Source organism: Cicer arietinum, chromosome 3 (genome assembly GCF_000331145.2).
Source record: "Cicer arietinum cultivar CDC Frontier isolate Library 1 chromosome 3, Cicar.CDCFrontier_v2.0, whole genome shotgun sequence".
NCBI classification, from domain to species: domain Eukaryota; kingdom Viridiplantae; phylum Streptophyta; class Magnoliopsida; order Fabales; family Fabaceae; genus Cicer; species Cicer arietinum.
The window spans coordinates 28,209,959-28,220,705 of NC_021162.2; the positions used below are offsets into that span (position 1 = coordinate 28,209,959).

Below are 10,747 nucleotides of genomic sequence, written 5' to 3' on the forward strand. Positions count from 1 at the left end.
TTAGGGTTTATGGTTTAAGGTTTAAGGTTTAAGGTTTAAGGTTAAGGGTTAAGGGTCTAGGTCTATTATAGACCATTTTTCTTCTTAATGAATGTAGTTCGTCGAATAAGTGCATAAATCTTACTGGATTTAGATTTTGGTTATTTTGGTTTTTGATATGTTTCTTTTTGTACATTTTAGTTGTTAATCAAAGTAGTTCAACCAATAAGTGCAAATGTCTCAAATGATTAATATTTGTCATTTATGGTTTTTACTAGGTAAAGGGTTTTAAGGTTTAGAGTTTTGGGGTTTTAGTTATGGGTTTTAGGTTTAGGGTATAGGGTTTACGGTTTAGGTATTAGGGCTAGGGTTTAGGGTAAAGGATCTAGGTCTGTTTTTGTCCATTTTGGTTTTAATCAATGTATTTCATGAAATAAGTGCATAATTCTCTATGGATATATATATTTTAGGTAATTTAGTTTTTTACTAGGTGTATTATAGTCCATTTTGTTTCTAAAAAAATGTAGTTCAAAAGAATCAATGAATTAATTTTTTAGGTGATTTTCGTCTTTACTAGGTTAAGGGATAAGGGTTTCGGGTTTCGGGTTTAGGGTTTATGGTTTAAGGTTTAAGGTTAAGGGTCTAGGTCTACTATAGACAATTTTTCTTATTAATCAATGTAGTTCGTCGAATAAGTGCATAAATCTCACTAGATTTAGATTTTGCTTATTTTGGTTTGTTATATGTTTCTTTTTGTACATTTTAGTTCTCATTTATTGTAGTTCGTCCAATAAGTTCAAAAGTCGAAATGCTTTAATATTTTGGGTCATTATTTTTTCTTTACTAGCTTTACGGATTAGGGTTTATAAATATTTTATAATGGAAATTGACCCGCACCCATGTTTCAGGTTCAGGGTTTATAGTTTAGGGTTAGGGGTCTAGGCCTATTCCACGTATTTCATGAAAGAAGTGCACAATTCTCAATGGATATAGATTTTCGGTCATTTTGTTATTTACAAGGTGTATTCTAGTCCACTTTGTTTCTAAAACAGTGTAGTTCGTCTAATAAGTGCAAAAGAGTCAATTGATTTCAGTCCACTTTATTGATCCACTTTGTTTTTTTTTTTGTGTGTGTGTCCATTTTAGTTGTTAATCAATGTAGTTCGACCAATAAGTGCAGAAGTCTTAATTGATTATTATTTTATGTCATCTGTGGTCTTTACTAGGTTTAGGGTTTTAGGGTTAGCGTTTTGGGGTTAGGGTTACGAGTTTGAGGTTTAGGGTTTAGGTTTTTTCCCGTCCTTTTTGGTTTTAATGAATGTACTTCATCAAATAAGTGCGTAATTCTCAATTGATTTAGATTTAGGTCATTTTATTATTTTCTAGGTGTATTCTAGTCCACTTTGTTTCTACATTAATGTAGTTCGTCTAATAAGACGAAAATACTCAAGGGATTTATATTTTAATGTCGAGGTCTATTCCATGTATTTTATGAAATAAGTGCAAAATTCTCAATGGATATAGATTTTAGGTCTATTTGATATTTACTAGGTGTATTGTAGTTCACTTTGTTTCTAAAAGAATGTAGTTCGTCTAATAAGTGCCAATGACTAAATTGATTAATATTATAGGTCATTTGCGGTCTTTACAAGGTTTAGGGTTCAGGGGTTAGGGTTTTGGGGTGAGGGTTTGACATTTAGGATTTATAGTTTAGGGTATAGGGTTTTGGGTTTAGGGTTCAGGGTCGAGGTCTATTCCGTAAGACCCAAAATTTTAATTTCTAATTTATGTATTTTGGTATTGAACATTGAGGCTTTTTAGCAAATTTATTGATATTTAGTGAGTTTAATGCCCAAAAACAACTTTTTGGATCCCCGATTAAAATTATTCGTCAAGGAATAATTTTGTTGATTTAGGCTTTAGGCTTTAGTATTTTGCGGTTCGGGTTTATGGTTAAGGGTTAAGGGTCTAGGTCATATCTAGTCCATTTTATTTCATAATCAATGTAGTTCGTCGAATAAGTGTAAAAGACTCAATATATCTAGTCCATTTTGTTTCTAAAACATTGTAGTTCGTCTAATAAGTGCAAAAGACTCAATATATTAAAATTTTAGGTCATTTTCGAATTTGTAATGTTTTTTTGTTGTTGTCCATTTTAGTTGTTAATCAATGTAGTTCAACCTATTAGTGCAAAAGTGTCACTTGATTTCGATTTTAGGACGTTTTTATTTTTGATATGTTTCTTTTTTTCCGTTTTAGTTCTTATTCATTTTAGGGTTTAGGGTTTCGGGTTTGGGATTTAGGTTTTAAGATTAAGGGTTAAGGGTCTAGGTCTATTCTAGTTCATTTTGATTCTTAATAAATGTAGTTCATCGAATAAGGGCATAAGTCTTATTGGATTTAGATTTTAGGTTATTTTGGTTTTTGATATTTTTCTTTTTGTCCATTTTAGTTCTTATTCATTCTAGTTCGTCCAATAAGCAGAAAAGTCTCAATGCATTCATATTCTAGGTCGTTTTTCGTCTTTACTAGGTAAAGGGATTAGGGTTTAGTGTTTATGGTTTAGGGTTAACGGTTAAGGGTCTAGGTCTATTATAAAGCATTTCTCTTCTTAATCAATGTAGTTCGTCGAATTAGTGCATCAATCTAACTGGTTTTAGATTTTGGTTATTTTGGTTTTTGATATGTTTCTTTTTGTACAATTTATTTCTTATTCATTGTAGTTCGTCCAATAAGTACAATAGTCAAAATGCATTAATAATTTAGGTCATTTTGGTCCTTTTTAGATTTAGAGATTAGAGTTTAGGTTTTAGGATTTAGGTCTTCGGTGTTTGGTTTTAGGATTTGGGTTTTAGATTTTAGGTTTTAGGTTTTAGGTTTTAGGGATAAGGGTTTAGGGTTTAGGGTTTAGGGTTTAGGGTTTAGGGTTTATGGTTTAGGGTTTAAGATTTAGGGTTTAGGATTTAGGGTTTTGCGTTTCGGGTATTTGGTTAAGGGTCTAGGTAATATGTAGTCCATTTTGGTTCTTAATTAATGTAGTACATGTAATAAAAGCATAATTTTCAATGGATATACATTTTAGGTCACTTTATTATTTACTAGGTGTATTCTAGGTCTTTTCATTGTAGTTCGTCCAATAAAAACAAAAGTCAAAATGCATTACTTTTTTTATGTCATTTTTGTCTTTACTAGGTTTAAGAATTAGGGTTTAGGTTTTAGGTTTTAGGGTTGAGGGTATAGGGTTTAGGGTTTAGGGTTTAGGGTTTAGGGTTTAGGATTTAGTGTTTTGCGTTTCGGGTATATGGTTAAGGGTTAAGGGTCTAGGTCATATGTAGTCCATTTTGGTTCTTAATCAATGTAGTTCATGTAATAAAAGCATAATTCTCAATGGATATAGATTTTAGGTCACTTTATTATTTACTAGGTGTATTCTAGGTATTTTCATTGTAGTTCGTCCAATAAGAACAAAAGTCAAAATGCATTAATATTTTATGTCATTTTGTTCTTTACTAGGTTTAAGAATTAGGGTTTAGGTTTTAGGTTTTAGGTTTTAGGTTTTAGGGTTTAGGCTTTATTGTTTTGCAGTTCGGGTTTATTGTTAAGGGTTAAGGGTCTCGGTCATATCTAGTCCATTTTGTTTCTAAATCAATGTAGTTCGTCGCATAAGTGCAAAAGACTCAATATATCTAGTCCATTTTGTTTCTAAAACAATGTAGTTCGTCTAATAAGTGCAAAAGACTCAATATATTAAAATTTTAGGTCATTTTGGAATTTGTTTTTATTTTTGTTGTTGTCAATTTTAGTTGTTAATCAATGTAGTTCAACCTATTAGTGCAAAAGTGTCACTTGATTAAGATTTTAGGACGTTTTGGTTTTTTATATGTTTCTTTTTCTTTTTTTTTTCTTATTTTGTTTTAGTTCTTATTCATTTTAAGGTGTAAGACATGAGCTTCCCTGATCATGTTTTTGATTTAATTCCCAAACATACAGTACATATGAAATATTTGATTGATCTAATTATTTGAATTAAGAAACATTTCAGGCAAACTGTAAGACCCATAATTTTAAAGTACCCTTTTATGTATTTTTGGTGTATTTTGGATTTTGGCTCGGAGGCTTTTTAAGCCAAAGTTAATAATATTTTGGAGTTTTATAATCAAAAAGATATTTCGATGCCAATTAGAATTTCTCGTCGATAAATAAATTGAATTTAACTGCGGAAAATCCTTTACGGAGAATTTAAGGCGTTTCGGGTGAAACGGTAATTTAATAAATATCTAGATTTTGAGATATTTGTTAAGTTATATTTATTATATTTATATATGTTTGTTTGGAGGGAAAAAGAAAGGAAAACTAGAAGGAAGGAAAAGGAAAAGAAAATAGTATATAAAGGAAGGAAGGAAAAAGGAAGAAAGGAAAAACAAAGGAAAGAAAAAGAAAGGAAGGAAATTTCCAAATTTTCCATCTCCTTCCTCAAACCACCGTGAAACCCAAAATTCCATCCTTCTCCATTTTTCGTTTTCGTTGCTTCCTTTTCTTCAAAACTAGTAACCCAAGGTTGGGTGAGAGTGAGATCAAGGTTTTCGCAACTCCACTCTTCCTCTTTGATTCGAAAACGAAGAAAAACGGTTTTTGAGATCCAAACACAAACCCCTCCGTTTCTTCTAGATCCGAACCTCATTTCTCGAAGAGATAGAAGGGAAAGTTGCTCACCACCACGCTACGGTGCTAGTGCACTAATTTGGAAGCGGCGTTGCGAGCGGAGATTTTACCGGAATTACTCACGGTGCCGTAATCGCACGTTAGGGCTATCGCGAAGGTAAGGGCTCCTTCCAAACTTCTAGTTTGCATTAGGGACTTATCTGTGGTTGTGTGGGAAGGAATTTGTTAGGGTTAAATGTATCGATTTGGGAAAAAACGAAACTAGTGCGTTATGGGTAAAAACCTTAGAGTTAGGTTTTGTTTATAATGATGAATGTTTCGTGGTAAATGAATTTGAATGTCATTGTGTATGATTATGGGTAAATGAAATTTGATGTATCCGGGTGTTATGTTGCGTGATTTGTGTTCGTTGTATTTGGTGTGTTCGTACTTGATGTTTGTTAATTGGTGTGGTTGTTGTGAATTATGGTTTGAATGTGAAAGTATGTTTGAATTTGTTTCTGTGGAATTTGAAAACCATTAGAGTTAAACGAGTATTAAAAATGGGGAATCTTTTAATACCTCGGTTTACTTAATGTGTATTTGAGGAAAATGCTTAAGTTAACTGGGCGTTGAGAATGGGGAATCTCTTAATGTCTCGGTTACTTAACTATCGTTTTTGAAAATCGTTTCGGTAAATGAGTATTAAGAATGGGGAATCTCTTAATGACTCGTTTACTGAATGTTTTGCGAGAAAATCGTTTAAGTCAAAAGTATATTAAGAATGGGGAATCTCTTAATATGACTGTTTGCTTAACGTTTTGTTTTGAAAATCATTAAGTTAAATCGGTATTAAGAACGGGGAATCTCTTAATGACTTATTTAATTAATGTTGTTTGAAAGTCGTTTAAGTTAAATGGGTATTAAAAATGGGGAATCTTTTAATATCTGCATTTGCTTAACGATTGTTGTGAATGGAGTCTGTGTATGCTCATGCATTTCATTTGGTAAATTGTGTCGACCCGTGATAGGTGACACCTTGGTAAACTGTACGGACCCGTGATAGGTTGTACGTTTGCGATTTACATTTTAGTAAATCGTGTTGACCCGTGATAGGTGACACCATGGTAACTGTACTGACCCGTGATAGGTGGTACATTTACGATTTACATTTTTGGTGAATTGTGCTGACCCGTGATAGGTGGCACCTTGGTAAACTGTACGGACCCGTGATAGGTTGTACGTTTGCGATTTATATTTTAGTAAATCGTGTTGACCCGTGATAGGTGACACCATGGTAACTGTACTGACCCGTGATAGGTGGTACATTTACGATTTCCGCTTTTTCTTTTAGTAAATCGTGTTGACCCGTGATAGGTGACACCTCGGTAAACTGTACTGACCCGTGATAGGTGGTACGTTTATGATTTACGCATTTTAGTAAATCGTGCTGACCCGTGATAGGTGGCACCTCGGTAATTGGTACTTTGGCCTGCGATAGGCGGTACAATTATGATTTACGGCCCTTCGAGGAGGGTTTTGGTTTGGAATTCCGAGTCCATGCATTTTGGCATATACGCATTGCATTAGGGTGCCTGGCACGCGAGTCATGTTTGATTTGAGTTTATGATTGAGTGATTCGAATTTTGATTTATCGTGATAACTGAGATGAAGGTGTTAAGTGCTATGTGTTGTGTATTGTGTGTGAGTATGATGGTTATCGAACCTTTGTGTGTCGTAGTAATCGCGTAGAAATTGCTAAGTGTTAAGTGGTGAACTTGATTAGGAATGACTTAGGTTAATTCATGAATTTTTGGAAAACTGATCAGGGAAATCGATTTCCCAATCGATTGGATGGGTAAACAGGGACTTGGCCAATTCACAAAATCGATTAGCCAATCGATTTTGTAAATCAGCCTTTTTAAAATCCCTTTCGAAATCGATTGCCCAATCGATTAGGCCTTAAGTCAGGGGCTCAGGAACCAATCAATCGATTTACCAATCGATTGAATTCAGCCCAGGATTCTGTTTTCATTAAGAATCCCTCACCAAATCGATTAGGAAATCGATTGGCTCGAAACCAGGGGCTCAGGAACCAATCAATCGATTTACCAATCGATTGAATTCAGCCCAGGATTCTGTTTTCATTAAAAATCTTCACCCCAATCGATTGCCCAATCGATTGGCTCAGTGAAAATCCTCATTTTTAGTTGTATGATTAATTGCTCATGAATCTATCCATGTTTTGTTTTATCATGTGTTAATTAGGAGATCGAGAACTGCATTTTACCTTCATTTTCATTGGCAATGTAATGTATGAACTTTTCGCACATTGAAAATCCTGTTAAGGTGCATGCTTAGTTAAAAAGTTGTTTTGAGCATTCAAAAACTTAATTGCTATGTGTTAACTGTTATTTTCTGGTTGGTGACCCTTTACACTATTGTGGAAATCTGGGCTTTGCCCTCAGATGAGAGTCAGGACGGCCCTACTGGTTCGTACCCTACGGACAGGGATGGAGATGGGAATGCTTGACTGCGGTTGTGTTAGGAGGATCTCACGGGGCGCGTGGAGATTACTCAGGGTGTATAGTTTTTGGTAGGATGATCAGATTAGGATGATGTATAGGGACTAGGGGTCCTTCTTTTTGGTTTGGAGTATTTTTAGTTTGGAAAACTGTACTTATACAAATATTATCAGTTTGATATCATCTTTGGATGGGTTCCATGTACCATTTGATGTTATGTAAATGTTTTGGATTTATAATTGGAGAAACTTTTCCGCTGCGTAAATTATAATGACTCAATTATTTATCCAAAGACATTTCCTCATTTGTTTTACTTTGTTTTATTTTAATTTCTTTTGAAAAAAAAATATACCCTCGCTTAGAAAAACGGTGTGTTACACAAACAAGCAGACACCATACACTTGGAACAAAAGCTTGCAACTCAAGTAATCAACCAAAGTTGGAGGATATGCTTGAGAAAGATGCAATTATATGTTGTGTAATTAGGTGTCATAGTAGTTAGTTTGTTAGACTAATCACTATGGTCTCATGCTTAAGTCTTTGCCGATGAATATGAATCAATCAACCAATAAGTCAATTGATGAATCAATTGATAAATCGATTGTCTGACTCAGAACAAGTGTTTTCACTACATAAATCGATTGGGGAATCGATTAGTTTAAAGTTTTTAGTGAAACCTAAGTTTTGGGATAAATCCAATCAATTGGACAATCGATTGGGCAATAAATTGATCAATCGATTTTACAAGTCTCAGAACCAACCATGTATGGAATCAATTGATTGACAAATCGATTGGGACAAAGTTTTAAAATCAGGAATAAGTTCTGTGATGCATTAAATCGATTGAGACATCGATTGATTTAGATTTCTTAAACTCCAAGATTGAGGCAATCGATTGCAAATTAATCATTTATCAGAACAACTTTGATTAAATCGATTGGCACATAGATTTTGTCAAAATAGCCGAAGTTCTATAACAGGCATAATCGATTGGCAAATCGATTGACGTTTATGTCTTAGTCATTGTGATCAGCACAATCGATTGGATAATCGATTGATGAAAAAGTCTGAGTCACTGTGATCAGCAAAATCGATTGACGAATCGATTGAAGTTAATGTTTAAGTTACAGAATGGATTCAGCTCAATGCCAAATCGATTATGATTGTGATTATGAAATCGACTGAGCAATCGATTGTTTTGATCTCGTTGTTGGAACAAAATATCTATAATCGATTACTCAATCGATTCTGATAAAATCATAGTATCAGTTCTGATTGATGTATTAAAGGAATCGATTGGCAAATCGGTTCATGCTTATATGATCAAGATTCAAGAAAAACAAGACATACGAAAATCGATTGGGCAATCGATTTACCAAGCATTAACACATTATATAATTGATTGAGCAATCGATTATCCTGGTGTTTTTCTGAATATATATAAGCTGATTCAATCACTTTTGAAAACAACTTTTAATAATTCTTTCAGAACTTTTCACAACTTTTGAATACCTTTGAAAAACACTTTGAGAGAAAAGTTTTTACAACACACAAAATATCCATTGGCTAAATACTTTTTGTGTGAGATACTATAGTGATTGAGTCAAAGTCTTGATATTCTTTAATTCTTCGAAGAAGACAATTTTCTGTAAATTGAAAGGTTTGGAAATCCAGTAAGGAAACTGATAGTTATCTTTGTTGATGTGAGATCATCAAGAAGAGGCTTTACCTAGAACTTGTGTGAGTTAGGCGATTAACTACAAGGATTAGGTGGGATAGAAACAAGAGTGAAGTGAGTTAGATAGATAGGCTTCAAGGAAGCTAGACAATCTGTAAAAGGTTCTCAATTCATTCTATTGGAAAAAGGCTGAAATCTTGTTGGATTTCAGGACTGGATGTAGGCTATCAATTGATAGCTGAACCAGGATAAATCGTGGTGCAATTGTTTCTTATCCCTACTCTTTTTGATATTACATAAATGCATATTCTTGAATGTATGAATTAATGATTTTATATCTTGTTTAACATTCTGAAGTAAGCATTGTTTCTTGTCTCATATATTGATAACATTTGCAAACTGTTTCAATCATTGCCCCTGAATATATTCCGCTGTCAATCTTTGATAATTTGTTTAATAACTCTCATATCTTTAGACTAACAGAGGCCATTATTAATAACATAAGGGTCTAGGTCATATCTAGTCCATTTTGTTTCTTAATCAATGTAGTTCGTCGAATAAGTGTAAAAAACTCAATATATCTAGTCCATTTTGTTTCTAAAACATTGAAGTTCGTCTAATAAGTGCAAAAGACTCAATATATTAAAATTTTAAGTCATTTTGGAATTTGTTATGTTTTTTTGTTGTTGTCCATTTTAGTTGTTAATCAATGTAGTTCAACCTATTAGTGCAAAAGTGTCACTTGATTTCAATTTTAGGACATTTTTTAGGGTCTAGGTCTATTATAGACCATTTCTCTTCTTAATCAATGTAGTTCGTCGAATTAGTGCATCAATCTAACTGGTTTTAGATTTTGGTTATTTTGGTTTTTGATATGTTTCTTTTTGTACAATTTATTTCTTATTCATTGTAGTTCGTCCAATAAGTACAAAAGTCAAAATGCATTAATATTTTAGGTCATTTTGGTCTTTTTTAGATTTAGAGATTAGAGTTTAGGTTTTAGGATTTAGGGTTTAGGGTTTAGGGTTTAGGGTTTATGGTTTAGGGTTTAGGGTTTAGGGTTTAGGGTTTAAGGTTTAGGGTTTAGGATTTAGTGTTTTGCGTTTCGGGTATTTGGTTATGGGTCTAGGTCATATGTAGTCCATTTTGGTTCTTAATTAATGTAGTACATGTAATAAACGCATAATTCTCAATGGATATACATTTTAGGTCACTTTATTATTTACTAGGGGTATTTTAGGTCTTTTCATTGTAGTTCGTCCAATAAAAACAAAAGTCAAAATGCATTAAAATTTTAGGTCATTTTGGTCTTTACTAGGTTTAAGAATTAGGGTTTAGGTTTTAGGTTTTAGGTTTTAGGTTTTAGGTTTTAGGGATGAGGATATATGGTTGAGGGTTTAGGGTTTAGGATTTTTGGTTTATGGTTTATGGTTTATGGTTTATGGTTTATGGTTTATGGTTTATGGTTTATGGTTTATGGTTTATGGTTTATGGTTTATGGTTTATGGTTTATGGTTTATGGTTTATGGTTTATGGTTTATGGTTTATGGTTTATGGTTTATGGTTTATGGTTTATGGTTTATGGTTTATGGTTTATGGTTTATGGTTTATGGTTTATGGTTTATGGTTTATGGTTTATGGTTTATGGTTTATGGTTTATGGTTTATGGTTTATGGTTTATGGTTTATGGTTTATGGTTTATGGTTTATGGTTTATGGTTTATGGTTTATGGTTTATGGTTTATGGTTTATGGTTTATGGTTTATGGTTTATGGTTTATGGTTTATGGTTTATGGTTTATGGTTTATGGTTTATGGTTTATGGTTTATGGTTTATGGTTTATGGTTTATGGTTTATGGTTTATGGTTTATGGTTTATGGTTTATGGTTTATGGTTTATGGTTTATGGTTTATGGTTTATGGTTT

At 33.0% G+C, this 10,747-nt stretch overlaps 1 protein-coding gene across 1 annotated transcript in view; it reads right to left on the bottom strand.

The window, feature by feature from the left end:
- LOC140919711 (uncharacterized) overlaps window positions 1–9,313 on the bottom strand; it is a 20,244-nt gene extending 10,931 nt beyond the window's left edge. The window contains exon 1 of the mRNA XM_073366325.1: window positions 9,305–9,313. Coding sequence (XP_073222426.1) covers window positions 9,305–9,313 — 9 coding nt within the window. The remainder of the gene's footprint in view (window positions 1–9,304) is intronic.
- Between the last annotated feature and the right edge of the window lie 1,434 nt (window positions 9,314–10,747).